This window comes from Trachinotus anak, unplaced genomic scaffold (genome assembly GCF_046630095.1).
Source record: "Trachinotus anak isolate AG129_WGS33_773 ecotype Australia unplaced genomic scaffold, CSIRO_AGI_Tana_v1 ptg000002l, whole genome shotgun sequence".
NCBI lineage: Eukaryota > Metazoa > Chordata > Actinopteri > Carangiformes > Carangidae > Trachinotus > Trachinotus anak.
Window position 1 is genome coordinate 9,096,073 of NW_027273853.1, and position 21,330 is coordinate 9,117,402.

A 21,330-nucleotide genomic window follows, 5' to 3' on the forward strand; every position below is an offset into this window, starting at 1 on the left:
ACATGTGATAATGCACTCACAGTGGGTACATGCTTCCATTAGACTGAGGACTATGTGAAAATATTCTGTAATGCAAACATAAACAACAACAGTTGACCTTGGAGCGTAATTCTTACAGAAATAATGTAGCGCACTGTTGTTCTAAGAGGATCCTGAAGAGGGACGTCAGAATATTTTCTTGGGTCTTGTAATTTATTCACTTGGATGTCTAACACAGGAGGGGGCAGGAATTTTGAGGAGTGTGTAACAATTGGGCTTTTCTTTCCCCAAATCTGCATAATTATTGAGGTTAATTCAACTCAGAGCTTGTGCACCATTGTCTTTGAATGTGGCTGCCACTGCTTAAATGAATAAATTAGTGACGAATCGAAGCTGACAGACAAGCTCTGCCTGAATGCACGATGTCAGAGAAACTGGCTCTGAGGAGGAGAAGAAGAAGCTGCAGGAAAAAAAGCCTTCACTTGATTTGCTGGAGACAACAGCCTTGTCATTTACAGGCCTGAGTTTTCTTAGCGATATGATTTCACTGGTATCTGTGCTACATGCTTATTCACAACCTAGAGGGATTTCACAAAGCTTCTATTATCTGTGTGTTAGTCTTTGTGGTCTGCATTTCCCTCTGACACACTCTTGATAAGCAAAACTAACGTTGCTGCAGTTGTGACAAGACACCTTGTACTCTTCAGGGAAATGATATAACAAAATGGGACAGATGCTCACTGCTGAAATAACTTAGATAAAAGCATACAGAGTGGCATAATGAGAAAAGTGATTGAATTGTTTTAGGGGTTTTTTGTGATAAATAGATTACCATTATTTTTAATTCAAAAATTGGCTGCAGGGGATTTCTTGCAAGCTGAATGTGTTGACAAAATGCTTTAAAGATTCCCATCTTACCGACACCAGATGCCTTTTATGGACAGGTTGGACAGAAAGATAGTAAATTGGTATGCAAGAAATGGTTCTCAAAGATGCTGCGTAGCATATAGAATGATGCAGTGCAACAGAGTGTTTCTCCTTGTTATAGTTCACCACTTCTTCTTGTCAGAAAGTCAAAAAAAATGTGCATGACTGTGCTGCATGTTTTTTATCATCCTAATTGGGGGAATCATTGTAGATGTAAATGTATTGTTGTAATTGTAACTACTCTTATTGTATAATTTAAATTTATATTTTCGATTTTTAAAATGTGTTTTACTATATTGTCATTCATTACCAGCATCCACTTATGGATGACTACAGGAGAAGTCATAGCTGTTACATACAACTCTTATATTTGCTTACAGCTACATTATAGAGTGTTATAAACTATTCATTAACCGTTTGTTACGTTAAACAGGGGCACTTCAAGTAAACAGTTGCCTTTCATGTTGTACACCACAATAGTCTGCAGCCATGCTAGTGACTCTGAGAGGCTGTACACAGTGGTGTTTTAGCCTAAATGCTAACAACCTGCTCACAATACTAACAGGTATAATGCAGGTACAATGGATAAATTAAGTTCACCATCTTAACTTAGCATGTGAGTAAACTAACAGTTGTTAATTAGCACTACAGACAAAGTACAGCAGAGGTGATGAGAATGTTGTTAGATTTGCAGGTTTTTGGTAAAAACTAAAGAACTGGAGAAATGAAAACTTTGTAATAATGATGAAAGGTCAGGGGATCGCCAGAGTGACTACAGTTCATCCTGAGGGGAACATGAATGTCTGGATCACATTTCATGGGAATCAATCCAGAATTGCTGCGATATATTTCAGTCAAAATCACAAATGTTAACCTCACAGTGGCACTAGAGGAAAAGTCAATGGACCACCAAAGTCATTAGGTTTCATCCCCTAAGAATAAGGTCTGTGATTTGTGCTACTATCTAGTAGATATTCAGATATTTCACAATATGGTAGCACTAACTGAAAAGTCTTGGCAGCACAAAACTCAGTAGGTGTCATCCTCTGGGAAAAGTGAATGTGTTTCCATACTGTTACGGCAATCCATCCATTAGTTGTTGAGATATTTCAGTCTGGATTGAAATAGGTAAACTATCTTGGCTGAAAACGGGCAATACATGTGGTATTTACTGACAAAAAATAATGCAAAGCTCTGCTCAAACATTTTCAAGAGCCAGCAGCACAGATTTCTCAGCTACACATTCACCCAACTGCAGTGCTATCAACCCCCTGCACAGGCAGAAATCGAATTATACAATCGGTTTATACACCCACAGTTACTTCCCTCTTTCCCACAGTGACATCCCTCTTCTGGAGGTGGGATTAGAGTAGGGTTAATGTACTTCAACGTGTCCCCGTCTGGGCTTTTATGTGTGCAGTGCTGCTGTTATTTCTTCAGGCTCTTGACATGATAGATGTGTGTCCTTGACGTGACTGATGACCAACTGGAGACCTCAGAGAGCTCTCGTCAGAGGGGATAAGCCCCTGAGTGGTGCTGGGGGGCCAAGGACACCTCAGCTTCAGGAGGAGGTCTGAGTGCTGTCTGTCTCCAGCAAGTCCTTCTAGGGCTTGAAATCCAGTCTGTGAAGGGTGACTGACCAACCAGCCTGTCTGGCCGGGTACCTCTGGCCTTTCAAGGTCCCTCTCTGCTTGAGTGCTCAATTAGTAACTAAGAGCCTGGCTGACAGGCTACCACTAAGTCCAACAGCAGTGCTGGTTCAACCCTGTTTTAGTTGTTTTTAAAAGAGGGCAACTACACCATGCACACCAAGCCCTGAGGGCAGACAACTATGAACAAGTTGAGCCTCTTCAACTCACACACAACAAGCAGCATGACAAGAGAAGACAGGTACTAGTCACACAAAGGAAGCTAATCATTTAACTGCAGGGCTTTTCTGTTCCCTCGGTTAAGCCTCTGAAGTCAAACTGTTTTCACTTCACTTTTTAGTTCTTGCTTTGTTGACGTTAAGAGAAAGAGGTCTGAAAAGATCAGTGTCAAGAGGACACCTGCAACAGCGGTATCTGAGGTCACGGACTGCTTGCAAGAGAAAGCCTCCAACCTTATCTTTATAGAATTTAGTCATTTTGAGTATTATGTTTTTGTTTTTTTTAGGTGGACAGATATTTTGTAGGTTTCTTGCGTATTCATCTGTTGTGGGTGTAACTGCTAACAAGCTCATTTGATGCCACAGAAATCTCTGTATTCTAGTAAATATAAAAAAAAGGCCCAGCCCTGGAAGAACAGCCTGGATCAGCACTTTATACTGCATTTCCTGTCTCTATGCAGTGATCACAATGCCAGTTAAAGCTGCCTGCTCCTTTTCCTTCCAGTGTGTACTCATTATAGAGTGGCAAGTCAAAAAGCCCCACACAGTGGTAGGCATCCTGATCCCGGTGTGCCTTTCACATGTAAAACAGTTTCAGATGGGCCCAGCATTGTGCCACTATAATACAGCATCTGCTTTATGGCATGGAAAAAATGCATTGTCACCGAGCGGCAGTGAAAGAGCCATTGAAGGACAGCCAGGGCTTCATCAAAACGCTGAGGCTTTGACCGTGACACAGACTGGTGGGTGGTGGTCAGACGACCTGCACACTACTCCGACAATGAGGTTGTGAAGAAGGCGGCCAAGCCAGAAAATGAAACATAAGTGCACAAAAGTCAAGTGACTGAGGAACTTTATAGTCTGGCCAAGTTTGAGAACAGAACACCCGAACTGCACAAACTAGTCGATATACCGCATAACTTCAGCGGAGCTAAAAAGTCTCTAACGAGGCCTTGTATCTGGTCTCAATGCAGCAGTGTTGTGGGTCAGACTGCTGCAGCGAGCACTGGAGCCTGGCCAGGTGGGAATGAGACACTATGCAGACAGAGACAGAAGATGCCCCTCATCCCTTAACTCTCCATTAAACATTTAGAGCAGCACTCCTGCACTCAGCACAGCTGAGAGCTGCCATTGTGTGAATCTTCGAGGGAAAATGCCTCGGTGTCACAGATGTGTTCATTTAAGTCACATCTACCAACGGCATCGTAAATCACCCAGCATAATGCTTGGAAGTTAGAAAGCTCAGTTCTAAGTAGGAGATGAGGTGAAGGAAGTGGAGGGGAAAACAGGACATCTATTTAAATTAGCCCTTGGGGATTAATAAGATGTTATCTTGTGTTATGGTTAATCCACACACTGCCATAGTTAAAGTCGGAGCGGTTAGGCTGATCATAGCGATCCATGTTTAAAGCTTAGAACGACTGATTCATGTGTGAGTTTCCCCACTTCAAGTCATCTCATCAGTTCAGTGACACCATGAGAGCAAAGGCAAAGATGGAATAAAGTCTTTCCCATTAGGGCTGGCTGGTATTACAATACCATACACACCCTGTCTGCTGAATACCATCCATAAGTGACATATTGAAAACAGTCCAAACACAAAGATATTCAGTTTATTATTATGTAAAACTGAAAAAATAAACACAATAAATCTGGAACCAGCCAATATTTAACGTTCTGCCTGGACCATGACTCAAACAATAAATAAATGATCTAAATAGTAGTTTCAGCTTTATCAGCTACAACCAGATATTTTGCTGTACTGTCCCTTTTAAAAATCTCTCAATGTATTAGAACACTGGACAATGTTGCAGGTTTGCTTTATGCATCAATGAGATGAAGAACCTTGATTTGTAGGTTATTTAATTTACTGGATTCATCCAAACACGAGTTTTACTCATGTGATGGCAGGCGGTCGTATATAGGGGGGGAATTGTTATTTATCTCCATGACGTGTGAAGAAACTCCAGTCTATGAAAGCCACAAAATGTGGCTGAAAGCAAGTAAGTAAGTAAGTGGACCTTGAGATAAGAATTAATGTCATGCTGCTATTACCAAAGGTCAAGAATGGACATGAAATCCCAATTTTCTCAATTGATTTTACAAAAAAAATTACTTTATCACAATATATTTGATAGAAAATTGCATATTTCATCCATTTTAAATGTCCAACCAAAAACAACTTATTCTTATTATAATTTGAGAAGCCAGTTCTGGCACATAATCATGGCAAAACAGAACATTAATACTTAAACACTCTTTTCTTGCCCTATTACCATATCAAGCACATGCCTCAGATTCTGCTAATTTTAGCATTACAAAACACAGATATGTTGAGGTTGCTCCAGTTTGAATTCACGGAGGCCCAGTGGTGAATGAAGGAGGCTAGGCATGCAATTGTCCAGTGTTATGTAAAAGAGCCACTTTTCTACCATTTCACCATGTCTGATGTGAAAAAAGAAGTGGTATGTCAATCAAACTGAAGTGCTATGACGAGCTGTCCTGCGTGGTTTCTCTGTGGTCACCTACTCCATTATGCTTCAACTTCACACAATATGAGTCACAGGGGTAAAAAGGATGGTTTCGCAAGACATTATAGTTAAAACTGGACCTCCATCATAGCCGCGCATCGGATCAGAAGCAGGTTTTAATCAGACTCCTCTTTTCATTCCTTAAACCAGCCATTTGGAAAGAATTAATTCAACAGGGCAGTCAAGGACACGGCCCAGCCTCTGCTGCCAACACTGCTTCCACTCGAAATTCATATCCAAAGTCCCATTTCAGCTGAATCACAGCTTAGATAAACAGACAGAGTGAAACTAATTCAGGGGCTTTTGTTTTGAGGCCAAAGGAGCATTTTCAGCTCTCACTCTGGCTGCATTTTGATGCTACACTGGGAGACACGACTCACAAACAATTGAATCCCGTGAGAAGGCAAGACGACATAACAAGCTCTTGCAACTTTTTAAACTTTTGTGGTGATACAGAAAAGAAGCTATTGTGCAAGAAAAGTCATTCATATGATAGATAATAGTATACTAGAGGCTTTATTCATACGGGTACAGGTCAGTGATACCTTGGAGAAATGGGAAAGGACACATGGGGAGAGGACATATCCTCAGGACTCCAGCAGGTGCATTGTTTCCAGGATCAAAAGAAGGGAGCCATATTTCAGACTTGGCTGCATCCTGGTGAGAGAGAGAGAGAGCATGTCCTGGTTACTGGCTCTTCCCTGTCTCTCACCTCGTCCTGACCCCCTCACTTTCCTCCCTTCTTCCTCCCTCTCTCCCTACCTCCTTTAGGCAAACGCCTGATCAATAGTGGTCTCCCGTTGTGAGTTATTCTCCTCACAAACGGACTCTTTCAAGGACTGTTAAAAAGCAATGACCACAGTAAACATGTAATTTCACTCAAACAAAAGAGAGGGTGAAAAGCAAACCCCAAATTTCAGAGCATACATCCAACCCACGTCCTAAAGTTGGGACAAAAGGGAAGATACTTTGCTGGGTTTTATTTTTGTCTCAAAAGGCAGATTTGAGAGAGGGGAGGGGGGGGGGTTAAATTCTCTTTCAAAGCTTGTTTTCTGTGTCTCTAATCTGTCTGTCGTTTCCACCCATACAGACACACATCTAATTTGACTTCAAAGCACGGGGGACTGTGAACGATACGGATGAAAGTCTGCATGAAATCAGTTTTTCTATCATTATCTCCCCAAAACACACTGATGTTACTGTAGCTATATGCACTATTTCCTGCTGTGGTGTTGAGCATTAACACAGACTCCCAAACTGTGATGGCTGATTTGAACTTAATTTACCTGATATGTTTCACCGCTTCCAGGATGGCGTGAGTGGCATACCACTGAACCTGTGGTGACATCACACTCAGTTTGCAAGGATTTCATCATCAACCCCCCTCTAGTCAGCCCCACCTTCGGATTATGGGAGTGTAGTTATCACTCTCTCCCAGGGTTGGGTTTTGGGTGCAGGGCCAGGGTAATCCGGAGGAGATTGACTTGCAACGCCCAAGGCTTAATTAGACGTTTTTCACTGCTGGTGACTGTGGAGAATCCAATCAGTCCGACCTCCATGTAGCTCCCTTATTCTGGTCTGATTAACCACTATAACGGTGAATAACGTCTACATTTAAAACCAGTGCTGGAAACGTGGAAATCTACAAAGTAAGAAAATATGCAAGGATAAAATGAATGCTACTAGTTTGCCTGAGGCTTTAGCTCTGAATAAGACAGTATAAACATGTACGCTCCAAGAATTATAATGTCCTAACTGGCTAGCTAACTCACCCAGGTTACAAAGCTATCATTAGCTTGCTAATACTTTATTCATTAAATTAAAATAAGTAATGGATATGGTCAACACGTCTGACCTGTTACTAAAAGAAAATGGTGTTCAGACATGTTCTGCACCAGGCTGAGGTTGAAAACTTGTGCATCAATAAAATCTAAATTCAACAAAACTTAATGGGAACAGCCCAGATAGCAAAATAAATCCGGCCCATACTTGGGCCACAGACTTGTTTTCTTATGGCTCAGTTACATCTGGTTCCATGGCCCAGATTTGGTCCATGTCCAGCATGACTGCAAAATGCTACTTCCACATCTGGACCAATTCTGGTGCACACACAGAAAATGTTCTGGCTGTCAGGCAATAGCAGAGGATAACAGCCAGACTCTGTTCAAATGTGGAAGCATATGGGCCGAGGACCCAGGCATATGTTTGGGAAGAAGTTTCATTTTGCTGTGAGACTTAGCAGACAAAAACAGCAGGTCTGCATGGACTGTTAAAGAGACTATTATGTTCCTTCAATGAAATAAACATAAATGTCATATCTTCATCATACATTCTACATTATCTTTCACAGTTTGAAGTTTGACTGTCACTTTATCACTTTACTGTCACATTAAATCCTCTTGTTTCAAATCTCTTCTTCTGCAATGTCAATCTGTTTAATGGCTTCACTAGCTAAGATATTTCTTTGGTTTTAATAAGCCAACTTTTTGTTTTTTTCAAATTCAATTTGAATGTAGCCAGTAATCACCATGAACTTAGGACTTAACACAGACTCACACAGACACTTAGTGATGGACTTAAAAATAGCCACCCAGTCCAGGTTCATAGCGTGAGTAGGTTAGCAAATGTAGATATGAAATATACTCTGAGAGTGATATAATAGGAAGAGGGACAGAAAGGAAAGGAAATAATCCGAGGAACAGAGAGGCAGAGACTAAGACAGAGAGTCAGAAACACAGTGGTAGAGATCAGTTCATAATCTGCTCTCAGGGCAGCAACTGCTCCGTCATTTAAATCACATGGCTACAAGCTGAGATTATAAAACAGGTTTTATTAATTCTGTAAGTGCCGCACATATCATGATCTCAGAGGCTGGCTATGGAAATGAAACTACAATTTTAATCATTATCATTCAATCAGGGAAGATTGAGATTTTCTTTACTGAGATAGAGTTTGGTGGGTTTTTTTAACGATTATGTAAAAGCTTCAGACGTGCACTTAAGTTTAGCTCAGATAACTGACAAAATGGATGAAAGCTAGGAGTGGGTACAGCAGCCAACTGCAGCCTCTCAGTCCATTAACAATTTCATCTGTTATTCCACATTTCCTGAATGGAGTTGTGAACATCTAAAGAGTGCCCCTTGACTCAGAATTGAGCCATTCACATACCTTGAAATGTCAACTACAGTCAGGATACTGACTTCAAAACCAGGAGCTATATGAATTCCACCTCAGTGACACATCACAAATGACCAACGAGTGAAAGTGTCCTATTTTTCTCTCACAGGATCTGTGGAGGCGTGCTCTCGGTCACGCACAAGCCCCTTTGAGTAACATGTCCACCATGGCTCCGCTCATGGAGAGATGTGGTCATTGTGCCTTGAGCCCTGAGAGGCCCAAAACCAGCCAACCTTGAAGACCCAAGCATTAGGTCTGCTTCAGACCACAGTCCTTTCAACCTCTGCCAGCACAACACCAACTAAAGCAAATATAAGGAACGCCATTCATCTCCAAGATCCAGATATACAATGGTGTAATTGTATGTCAATATATGCAGAAAATGGAGCACATGGAACAAGATGATTTCTACAACTGTAAATGTCCATAAATGTAAAGATTATTAGTGTCATTTTCTCTCTGAGAGACTCTGCATTGACACCACAGAGCTTAGAGCTCGGCTATAAAACCATGGCAGCCTGACAAAGACTCATTGATATTTCTCCATAGACTCAGAGACAAGCGCAGTGCTGAAAAAGCCCAGTGTCGGCCCAGAGCGCTCTCAAACACACTAGACATTTGACTGGGTTATCAGGGCAGCCGGCCTCAGAGGAGAGTCTGATAAATGAAGTTGCCATTTGTTCATCCTCCCCTCCTCACAGCCGGGCCCTGCTAGCCCACAGCAAGGAATTATCTTAGTGACAATTACATTCTTCCAGCTCCTAAAGATGCCCCGCGCTGAGAAACCAGCAAAGGACTGACCACAAGGAGATTATACTGATTGCTATTCCATTGCTCACATTTGATCTTGAATTTTTTCTGGCACAGGGCCCGAGCACAGTCAACTCCATGGTGGATGTCCTGGTTTTATTGTTAATAAATCCAATTTACAGACAATTTTTTTCCCGGTGCTTTAAAAATTATGTCCCTGATAGAGAGGGAATCCGGAAAAACACTCAAACCTGTTTGGTGAGCTGTATTGTGTAATAACAGGGAAAGGAAAGCCAATTAAACACGGCACACATGCAGCAGGGCGTATAATTACATAGTTAGGGTAGTTAGGGCTGTTTTTATTGTAGCTTTGTTTGATTAACATCTTTTCATTACGCTAAGTCAGATCAACAACATATTATCTCCTAGTCCAAGATGTCTAGGGCTACAAGTTATCATTATTTCCATTATCGATTAATTTGTTGATTATTTTACTAACTTGTTTAGTTTGTATAATGTCAGAAATTAGTAAGAAAACATGCAAGGGAAGATTCTAGCTTGATGGGCTTTTGTCCCACCAACAGTCAAAAAACCAAATATGTTGGTTTTTAGATGAGAGAAAACAGATGGAGGCAGCAAATCCCCACATTTCAGAAGCTGGAACCAAAAACTATTTGAGATTTTTACTTGATAAATGACTTGAACTGATTATGGTGAATTGACAATTTGAATTGCTGTCTGATGATCAACACATTTCCCACTGTAACCTCTTCACACGTGATCTCTGGGAGGCTCAGCTGATAGGTGGAAAGCAAGGAAGAGGGATTTGGTTTGACAGCGGCACCAAATTTTATGATTCTAATGGTTTTCTGACCTCAATCTTCCCTAATCATTTTGAAGCCCGGACAAAGATTATCTGGGTATAGATTATGTTTTTTTTACACAACACGTGGCACCAGGACAATAAAAAAAAAACCCCTCTGCATTGTGTTTTGTGCTTTTAATATCTCATAGGACATGCACATTTATCTTCTGCTGAATGGAGAAATCTCAGATCTACACTTGGATTTGTTTACCATCCCCTTCCTTTGTCTACCCCGGGAGAATTTTTTTTTTTTCCCAGGATTCCTGTGGCTGTGTTTTAGGGGTTTAAGGGATGAAAAAGAGGGAAAGAAAAGCCCATTGGTCTCAGCACCACAGAAACAGCATCCAGAGCCAAGCTGTCATCCCACTTGGATTAAAGGCCCTTCACTGGTGGCTGCTGAGCTGCTAACATGGTGTCTTACCCTCAGCCAGGGTGTGGGAGGGGGTAGAGGGTGGAGCAGAGGGTAAGGACATTAGAGGGCCTGGCCTAAATAAGACCTCGAGGTCAGCGAGCCTCCTCAACCATGGCAAAGCCACTTTGTGTTTCCATGTCAACTTTATTCATGAGCTGACAGCTAAGTGTCCCCTTCTTTCCTGTTGATTCAGTCACTGTTGCATCATGTGCTGGGGCGACAGAGATAATCTACGCCTTCACTCTGCTTATCTCTGCAGACCCCCTCTTCTGCAAGTTTATGGGATGTAACGTTGAACAGCAGGCTGAGGAGGCTTGTGGTGGAATTCCTGGCAGGTCTCATTCTTTACATCTCCAGCTCTGTTACAAGCAGAATAAGAGCTGTGGTGAGATATTTGCTGAGCTATTAGACAACACAAGTGGGCTGCATCACTGTGCCAACAGAGAGTGGGATGTGTGGCCGAGAATTTCTTAAGCTCTATGCAAATAGGAGGAAGATGGATGCTTGAGAACTGGGTAGAAAGCATTCAAGTACATACTCTTCCTGAATTCTCTGTGATTTTGGCGAGCCTACACCCTGCCGGTGGAGCAATGCCCACCTCCTGTTGTTTTCAGAGCAGGAAAGGGAAGCACTGCTCCTTGTTATGTGCTGCCACTGGGCCACCAACTACCTCTCCAACATCTGCTGCCCATCCAAAGTTGGCCAGAGCTTCGATGGTCCCGAGGCTTTCGCTAGCAAGGACTGCCTCTCCAGTCCTCTTCAGCAGGAACAAATGTGTGTTCAAACAGAGGCTCCAACACCCGAGTTTCTATTATGGATCTCTTCGGGCATAACCCTGCATCACCCCCCTACACAGCAAGAAGGAGGCTAGAACAGCCGCCCCGCCAATACAGACAGAGAAAACAGACCCCCTTTGTTCCCCCTGCCCCTTCTCAGCGTCGACTGAGGTACATGATCCACCCCCCCTCCCTCTCTGCAATCCTGAAAGCTCCAAAAGAGTCCCACTTTTACTTACCCTCCCGTCGCTTCTTCTAGTGGGGGTGGAGGGGGGGTGGGGGGGGTGGCAAAGCATCTTATGAGAATTCAGGAAAAAAAATACTCTGAGCTCACATGTCAAATCTCATCTTCATTTGTTCATTTCAGATCCCTAAATTCAAGGTTGACTGGGAGTCAGATCCAGTGGTATACAGAGCAAGTTAACCTGTCAGGCGCTCTACTGGGGGTAGAAAGGAAACATAAAACCCACAATACTACATTCCATTATCTCAGCCTCCCACTTCAAAAGGGGGATCTATTGCTGTCGCTCCTCGGCAGTTGGTTTGGACAGAGAAGAGCGTCTCTGAATGCTTTGTTCTCACTATGGGGTGTAATAACCCGATGTGGGCGATAACAGCGTTTCCTGGGCAACTTTGAGTGACTGGGCTTGATGACGGTCATGGTGAAACACGCTGGTGTAACGATTCAGTCACAGTCAGTCCAGGGACACCCGCACTGACCGCTACTCATCTACCATCTGTCTGCGCTACCTACTGCCCAAAACCTAAAACCTAATCCCACAGTGCGGCACCTTACGTTACAGGTGGCAGTGTAAGGGCTGCAACTAACCACTTTTTCTCCATTATTGATTAATATGCTGATTATTTCCACAGTTATTCTTTTGGTTTCGAAAATGTCCAGAAATAGAGAAAAATCTTCCACACAATGTCCCAGAACCTAAGCTGACATATTCACCAGTCCAAAATCCAAACATGTTTTTGATTAAAATATGACTCAAGCAATTAGTCAGTCACCAACATTGTTGCCAATTGATTTTCTATCAACCACCAACATATACATCAACAAATTATTACCACTCTACCTAATGTACTTTGAAAAGCCAAAACATTACAGGGCTGCAAGTGAATGTTTCATTACCAGTTTATTTGTCAGCTACGTTTTGATGAATCAATCATACTTTAAATTGTCAGAAAAAGTGAAAAAATGTCTCCCAAGAGCGTAAGAAAAATATAAACCAAAACCCCCAGATTAGTCCATTTGCAATGACATAAAACTGATAAAACCAGTAAAACCTCACATTTCAGAAACTGAAACCATGGATTTTCTCACATTTTGCTTGATAAATAATTAATACGATCAGTATCGATAATTATTAATTATTATTATTAACGTTAATAATGTATGTCTTGTTTTGTCCAAGCAACAGTTCAAAACTCAAATTTACAATTATAGAAAGTCTTTACACTGGAGAGACCGATGATTAAGAAATTATTCAAACGATTAATCAATTATCAAAAGAGTTGCTGAATAATTTTCGAATAATCGACTAATCAGTGAATCAACTAATCCATTCAGCAAGAACTCAACAAAAGTCACTGAAGCAGGAGATAAAAGAGGAAAGAGCAAACCAACTGCACAGCTTTGTATCTGATTACTCTGGCGACCGGTCGGAGTCTGTCTCTGAGCAACACCTAAATCACCTAATATCCATTTTTCACAGTCATCTGTCACCATCCACTCCTCTTAATATGATACTGGTCCAGGATGTAAACATCAACAGTTGCAGCTGTGTGGAGTGGATTCACAGGAACGTGTCAATCCCCATTAGAGCTGCTGCCTAACTGAGTGTGAAACTCTAATTGCACCCACCAGCTTGCAACCATACAGAGCCCACTCGCAGAGCGACAGAGAGAGAATGAAACGTGTGTGTGTGTGTGTGTGTGTATGTAATGGCCATGTATGTCTTTCTTTACATGTACTCATCTGCCCCTGCATACATTTGTCCAAATTACCACCAAGCAAAGTGTTCAGGCAGCCGTGAAGCGGGTGAGGATACCGCTCCCGCTGCGGTCCTCTAATGAGGCGCTCATCAGTCCCAAAATGAGATGAACATGCTTGTGACAAGGAGGTCCAGGCGATGTCAGTGTGCTGCGCCGCTGTGTGTGACAGGCTCACCGGGAAGGATCACCTGGACCGCGGTGACACTAATGGAAAGGCATGGGCCCCCATCAGTCCCCGGAGATTTGGCCTCATCACAGCTGGGCAGCGCAGCACTTCTATTCATAACGGCTGCTGGATCGTCTCCACTCAGGGCATAAGTACACGTGTCTCCAGAACACACTCAATCATTCAGTCAATCAGCTGGAGTGACCAATGATGGCACGTTATTGAACTTGGCCCTGTGCAATTGTGCATGAAAAAGAAATTACTGTGACACTTTATTATCTGCAACGAGGACCTCGGTTTTATAGTTCTGGTCACTATTTCTACCATATAATGGAAACACTGTCCTGACTAAGTAACTGCTGAGATCTGGGAGCATGGCAACACCGGTAAACACAAGTCAGATGAGTCAAAAACCACAATCACAAGGTCACATCATCATACAAGTTTTCAACCAGCTCCCGGGTTGGTTAACCTTACTTGGAAGAGAAAACGAAGGCGAACTGTAAAGTTATTACCCAAACTATTCATTGTAAACATTAATCACAGCTTACAGACCAACACACTGGCTCAACCTTGACCTACCATTACCTACATGCACCCAGTTTTCCTGTGCATTGAGGGATTATTACCAATGTTTCGGCTGTCCTGTGTAACTGTCTGTATTGTCTATGCATTGTCAGAAAATGAATCTTTTAATTTCCCGCAGCTCAAGGTGATGTATTCATAATGCTTGATTTATTCAACCATAAGTCCAAAATCTAAATATATTGGGTTTAGAATCAAATTGACACATTGAGAAGCTGGAATCAGGGAATTTGTGACATTTCTGCTTGAAAATGATCAATTTGATCAATTTTTTTTTGTCAAACAACTAATCAACTGATTAACAAATGATTTCAGTGTCATGTCTGTTAGACTTTGGGGAGTAAAAATGTATCATAAACCAGAGAAATGATGGTCAAAACTACAAAAGTAAGACCTATGTCAAATTAACCAAAAGCCATTAAAATGTTGGGTCTTTCAGTGAGATTCAATACAGGGGGTCTTTGAGTTTCTTCTTTTTAAATGACTACCACGCTGCTCTCTACTGACTTCAAATGTCTCCTGCTCTGACAGCAATTTGTTAAGGAATGTTAATACTCCCATCTTTGAATACATGAAACAGGCATTTCTTCTACACAAACCAAGTGTGTCCTTGGTGAAATCACCAAGTGAAAGTCTCGCAGGTTCACATCAGTTCTTCTGAGAAATGATGTCATTGTCATCACCATGAGTGACACAGAACAACTCTTTCTATCTATGAGAGACTTTGTCTTGGCCTGCGGTTGGCGGAGTTCACAATACCACAGACGGCAGCTCACAGAAGGAGCGTTGATCACTTCTTGCAAAATAGTCTGCGTGTTTCCCCGGCCCACGGAGTAAAATTAGTGGCATTTTCCCTCCAACACCCAAGCTTTTCCCATAGCCCCCGGGAGCCGAGCTGCCCGCCACTGGTTTTGGGTCAGCGGTGTGACTGACTGGTGCTCTCACAATAACTCCGGCCAACGTGTGTCATGATAATCCCTTAGTTATGCAAATCTCCAAGCCTAGTGCCGTTTGTGCCAAGGGAGAAAGTAAAGATGGCAGCACAATGTAGGCCACTATCTTGTCCTGATTTCTCCACATTTGTGAAATGAGCTCGAAATGTCCTGTCAGTGGCGCTCCAGTGGCTGTGGAGTGGCGGCTCTCTCTGGGCTCAAGCTACATCCTGACTCTACACCATTCAAACTGGGACCGAAGAGATCACCAAAAGGCTCACAAACAGTCGGGGACCTGCATCTGCGAAGTGGTGTCACACATTTTGCCGCCTGTTTTCTGAATAAATGCGAAGCAGACATAAGGCAGGAATAGGGGGACATTGTTATCTTCTTAACCAGATTAACAGTAGTCTGCCTGGAGTGAATAAACATTACTAGAAAGTGTGTCAACCTTTTCAGAGAGCAGTATGAGCAAGAGCTTCAGACAATGAAGCAGGGGTCATTAGCATTGTATTAATGTGGCTATCTGAGCTGTTAGCGAAAGTGTGCAGCCAAGGCATGTGTGTTTGGGTGTGTGTATGAGTGAGAGTGTCTGGGGATGAGCAGAGGAAAAAAGGGGGGGAGGCAGGGTTCCCCCTTGACTGAAGCTTTGACCAAGGGGAGAAAGAGGGGGGAGGAGGAGGAAGAGGGGATTGGGTGAGAATGTGGGGTTTTTTTTTTCCAGTAAAGCAATTGTTTGGCCATGTGAAATACATGGCATGAGATCTTATTAGTGAACCTCAGCAGGGCAATCATAACTAGACTGAGTGTGATGAAGGGAAATTAGACAAAACAAACTGAGTGGTCAGTCAAAACAAGACAGAGTGTGTGATGTGAATATGAAGGGAATTAAACATGTGGAGAGAAAATCAGCTTAGGACATGAGGGATTTTGTCTATGAGGACAGCAATGTCGTCAACACAAGACAAAAAAAAAAAAAAAAACAGCTGTCAAATATAGTAGATCTATTCATCTTTTCTTTTCAGCGTGTAAATGTGAGCACCATGAAGCGAAAGACAGATCATATCAAAGGTTCAGACGAGAGAAGTGCCAATAATGTGTCTCAGCACCTTCTCGGCAGCACACTGTGTGTCCAGCTTTGACAGCCGTACTCCGGGTATGTGAGTACACCTGCACCTGCTCCCTCTGATGACCGAGGAGCCGGAGGCTGGCGCGTCGCTGTGTCTTGGGAAGTGCGGCTGTGTATTTTTAGAGGTTCAGCCTTGAAAACAACCCCCGCGTTCACTGAGGAAAAAGCTGCAAAGAGGACAGTGATTTTTTTTTTTTTTTTTACGGGCATCTAACTGAGTGTAGCAGGCTGCTGCTCTCTCCACAAACTCCTGACAGTGGACTGGAGGCTACACGACACGTGTTTATCATGAATGGTATTATTTCGCTCACCTGATCTCTTCCCTCCGCGGTGCGAAGCACGAAGCCTGGTCTGCGTCTTCAGTCCCCGGCGACGGAGCGATGCAGCCCGCTGTTTATTTACGTGGAGTCCCGCTCAGCGCCGAGCCTCCTGCACTTGTCTCCTCCGCCTCAGTCACTGGTCCTCTCCTCTCCCACCAGTTCACCGACACACACACACACACACATATACACACACAGGCGGGGGCGCGCAGCAGCGCTCCAGGGCGTGCGCACGGCCTTTGCGCGCACTGCAGCGCCGCTGCCGATGTATGGTGGCCTCAAGGAAGCGAACCGTTCTAGCAAATTGTTATCCAAATAGTCACGCTAATAATACTTCAGCCCCCTACAGGCTCAGAACCACACAGATGGACAACAGCTGGACCACTTTTAGGATAACACAAGCCAAAAGTTGTCTTTTAATGCTAAGCAATGTCCTTTTTCTGTTATTTAACAGCAGGGAGCAGCTTTTAAATTTAGCTGCTGTATTATTATTATTATTGTTAGATTTAAGCATCATGAAAATGCTGCGAGCACTAATAACGTTAAACACTGAGATAATTCCAAGCCTTAAAGGTTTAATAATCCCGCACATTTTCATTAACCGGGCAGGAAAAAGTGAAGTGAGGTGAAAACAAAACCTAGAATACAACATCAAATCCGCAGTCTGCTATTAGTCAGACATGAGTACTTTCACCCTTTAGACACTGAACTTCATTCCAGCTGTTGTGGACCTTAATTGTTTGGAGCCATTTGCATGCCCTGATACACTCTACCATTTTGCCCTGAGAGCAGGATTGCACTAATAATCATGCAGTAGCCTGCGGGATCAACCAAGACTCTGCAGGATGAGGTCATGTGACTTTAAAAGCGACATTTCCTCTTTAGTTCAGTCTGCTGCCATGCCCTCCTCTTTCAGTGCATGCCACACACATGCATTATCTCAGGCTTAGCAATGGTGGCCATCTGCAGCCATAGAACCAGACACAGAGAGCAAGTGATGCAGTTATTACTGGGATAAGCCTGGTTTGGCAAGAAGACAGAGTTTCTGGTTGGAGTTGCCATCCAAAAGCTGGTTGATGGAGATTAGCTAAAATTAGGTTGTGGCACAGATCTGAAGTAAAATGAAAATGCGTTGACAGTTAATATTCATTGGGATTATGCTGAAGTGAAGCTCATCATAAGAAGCCATAAGAAAAACACTCCTTAAATTCCATGATCCCTCCCAACGCTCTTTCACGTTCTTCAGTTCTCCATCTTTTTTACTGACATGTCAAATATATCCAAAGACTTTCTGCTTTACTAAACAGCATGTATTGAAATCTGACAGAAAATCAAGAGAAAGAGGAGCTAACATGCACCCAAGGTCATTTTCTGGACGTAATCCCCCAGTGTCAAAAGCAGCAGTTTCCCTCATCAACTGAAGGGACCAGGGGATTCTTGCCCACATCTGCCTTCCCAGTGCCACACTGGAAGTATTGTAATTGCCCTTCCCTCTCATTTCAGACCGCCTCCAGACACGTCTGAATACCTCTAGAATCTCATTAAAATAGTCTCTTAATTTCCCCAATGCATATTATCCATAAAATACTCTGAGGGATTTTCATAAGTCCATGGACACAGCACCATGGAAACAAAGTTAGCGCTTTGGAAGTTGCAACGTGGATGTTGTCGGGGCTTTGTGTTGAAATGCAAAAACCCGCCAGTGAAGACGTTGTCTCACTGCTTCACTGGTAACTCCAATTATTGTGCCTCTTACTGCGGCGGATCCTTGAAGTCCTCTGCTCGCTGTGATGCAAAACTTCACACATGGCATGGCTATTGTGCAGGAGGGACAGAGTCATCACTTGGCCTGTTTTCTTCACTGACTCAGTGTTATTTCTTTATTCTTTCCAAAACAAAGTAGATAACAGATGCAGCACCAAGCCAAGCCAACCATGAAGCGGCCTGGCTCCCATCTGAGGTGATGATTAAGTAGCACAGTTTCAACGCAGATCAGCAGGCTAAAACAGCATCGCTCTAAAGCAACAAGGACTTTACAGTGTTGTTTATCTGTTATGTAAGAGTGTATGACTCTCACAGACAGTAAGCCACATTATTTAATATCTGTTCAATCTGTCAGGGTTCGTCTATCTATCATCTCTTTTTTTCCAAATGCGGCAATCACATTTGGAAATTAAACTCTTTATATGGTATCTCAATATCAGCAGTTCGCTCCAGAACTAATTAAGTGCTAATGAGCTGGGTGTGTTTGCTGCAGCTAATTGTGAGGTGTAATTTAGTAGCAGCCACCCTGAGGATAGAAAGGTTGTTGCATAACAACAAAGATGGGTGAACACAGTACCTGTCAAAACCTTCAGGAGACACGTTCCAGACGTGGACTGGAGAGACGTTTTTATGTTCAGAGTCTGGAGGTTTGGCCAAAAGTGCAAGAGAAATCCAATTACTGATGTGATTACTGCTGGGGGACAAGTTCATGAGTCAGATCTGTTTACATCAGAGAAGGATGCATTTCCTCCCTCAGCCTGCTGTTTCATTACATTATGACTTCTCTGTATTGAGTGGGAGCAGCCTAACCATGTTAACACACAGGGGGCAAAAGCCTGACATGAATCCACTAAGTACAGCACAGTGACAACATGTGGAGCACCTGTGCTTCAGTGGGTAACGTGGGGGATGTTCATTATTCATGTGAATCCTTGGTTGATGTTCTGTTATTTCTCACAATACTTGTGTGTGATTTTTAATCATTTAACATTGCCCGTATCACAAATTGAAGCATTATGCTGAATAAAATGTTGTAGGGGAGGTTGTAATGAAGACAATCTTTTCTGTTAACAAGTTTAAGCCCGTTCACTGTTACTACACCTGTGTTTATACGGCGCCATTCACTCAGCGACGTTCTTCATTTGATTGCTTGATTTGTTTTGAATCACTAGATCTCAGGGTTTAATCATTCCTAACTTCTGTGCCAGTTTGAATTTGCTCTGAAAGAAACTTCTGGACCAAATAAGAGAAAAGGAAAAAACACATAATGCCAATACTGAAAGTTAAAGTAATCAGTCTGTGCATAGCCAGCAGACAGCTTACAGTATTAACTCTACACCTGTCTTGCAATTTGAAGTTAATAAACTGTTCCTAAGCCATAAAAAAGAAAATCAATGCTCTTTATAGTCTCTAAAAAACTTTGATGCACTGGGAACTCCTCGATCATTTGTTATGGCATTCATATACAAGCAGGTCCTCTCCTTTACCTACATATCAGCTGTCTTTCAGTGGAAGCTGTTGCCCATTTGGGTGCAATAAGCAGAGCAAAGGCATTTGTAAACAGTAAAGTGCTCATCACGATGTGCGATGCCCTTCTCCTCACTCACTGTGGGACGGCCCGGCTCCCAGCAGTCCAGGGTTAGACCAGGTTCAACAAGTGATCAGAGGAGCTACAAGACTCATGACAGGCCAGGCTCCTAAGGATCACATAAAGATTTACAATCAGCTGGTATTTACAACATGTTGGGCAGAGTGGAAGTAACTGTACTGATCTTGTCAAGGGCAGCAGCAAAGAGGTGGGATCAACATCTGCAGGAGACCCAGTGCAGCCAGGAGCGCTACGTTCAAGAGCAGCTTTCAGTATGATGGTGCTACTAACTGGAATCAGCTAATTTTACTTACTGATCTTTATAATTATTTGTGTTTTTATTTGATTGTAACTCTCATCTGTCTGTGAAGCCCTTGTTTTGAAGACTTGTTTTTAAATAGGCTCTATAAATAAAGTGAAATTAGCTGAGTGTGCAGATCTACACAGGAACAAACGGCAGTCTTCAGCTGGAAGCAGAAATGTGGACAACAGGATGTTTGATCAACAGATTGCACTGACTAATGTGTTCTACACGTCTTCTTGTCCTGTTGTTTGTTTTTAGTTTATGTATTAGATTTCCTGGAAATCAGTATTGATGCCAGCTGGGTACATGTGCAGGAGAAAAACAGTGGGTAAAGAGAAAACCAAGGATTCATTATCTGCTGCTTAGTCCTTTGATTGGATGCATTGTGTTATAATACCGGTGATTGATTGATTGAGAAAAAAAATCTTTCTGCTGAAACATGTCATGTAATGTGATGTCTTATTTTACACTTGCTAGATAAGAATAAGAGTGTTACTGAGGAACGGACGCATCTCTTGATTACTGTATCTTTATCCCAGTACTTCAGACGTTAGAAAAATCATGGAACAACAGCTTCTTTTTTTTCTTTTTTTTTTGATTTGTCTACAATTTACTGCTCCTTTGCTTTTGAAGGCTTACCACGGAACAGACTGTCACAACTATTTCATATTGAAAGACATTTTTCTTTCATTCATTCATGTCCACTTACATCTTTTATATGTTTATATTGCTGTTGAACGGCCTACATCCTGTATTATTTCCCCCTCAGACCAGTGTTGATGCTGTTTTGTCGTGTCCTCTGCCTTCTGCGGCCATCGCTGTGTTTTCATGCGTGTAAGCAGTTGGTGGAGAGCCGTGTCAGTGTGAGGTGTTTACGCTGGAGGGAAATGTGATCCATCACTGGCTGGGGCTGTTACCCAGGTGCCTGAGCACAGGCTTGCACAGTTGTCTCATCTCACCTTCCTCTCTTTTATGACAGACAGCTCAGGGATGGGCTTTAAAATTACCCTCCTCTGAAAAATACAATCCCACCTTTACACACTCAACAACTTATATTCGAGTTAGAAGGAAGAGAGACACTGGCTGTTCCAGATGTGCCTGCAGTTGTAATTTTCTATATCAGATTTTGTTGCTAATAAAGCCAAGCACCTTGGAAATTGAGGTGAGGGTGCATATCAGTCCAGATCTCTGTTGGAATAATTATGTAGTTGTGAGTACAAGTTACCAACTTAATATCCGCACGTCCTTTCTTCCTGA

At 42.6% G+C, this 21,330-nt stretch overlaps 1 protein-coding gene across 4 annotated transcripts in view; it reads right to left on the reverse strand.

The window, feature by feature from the left end:
* The window catches only part of LOC139630582 (neuronal cell adhesion molecule-like), a 78,127-nt gene extending 61,408 nt beyond the window's left edge, over positions 1-16,719 (reverse strand). Inside the window, exons 1-3 of one of the 4 annotated variants that reach the window (XM_071494186.1) lie at positions 16,409-16,719; positions 16,078-16,264; positions 5,850-5,961 (exon numbers count right to left, since the gene is read on the reverse strand). In XM_071494186.1, the coding sequence (XP_071350287.1) occupies positions 5,850-5,887 (38 nt within the window). In that variant the 5' untranslated portion in view covers positions 5,888-5,961; positions 16,078-16,264; positions 16,409-16,719. The remainder of the gene's footprint in view (positions 1-5,849; positions 5,962-16,077; positions 16,265-16,408) is intronic. The other 3 variants (XM_071494214.1, XM_071494194.1, XM_071494202.1) reach the window with 3 other exon arrangements.
* Positions 16,720-21,330: the final 4,611 nt, after the last annotated feature.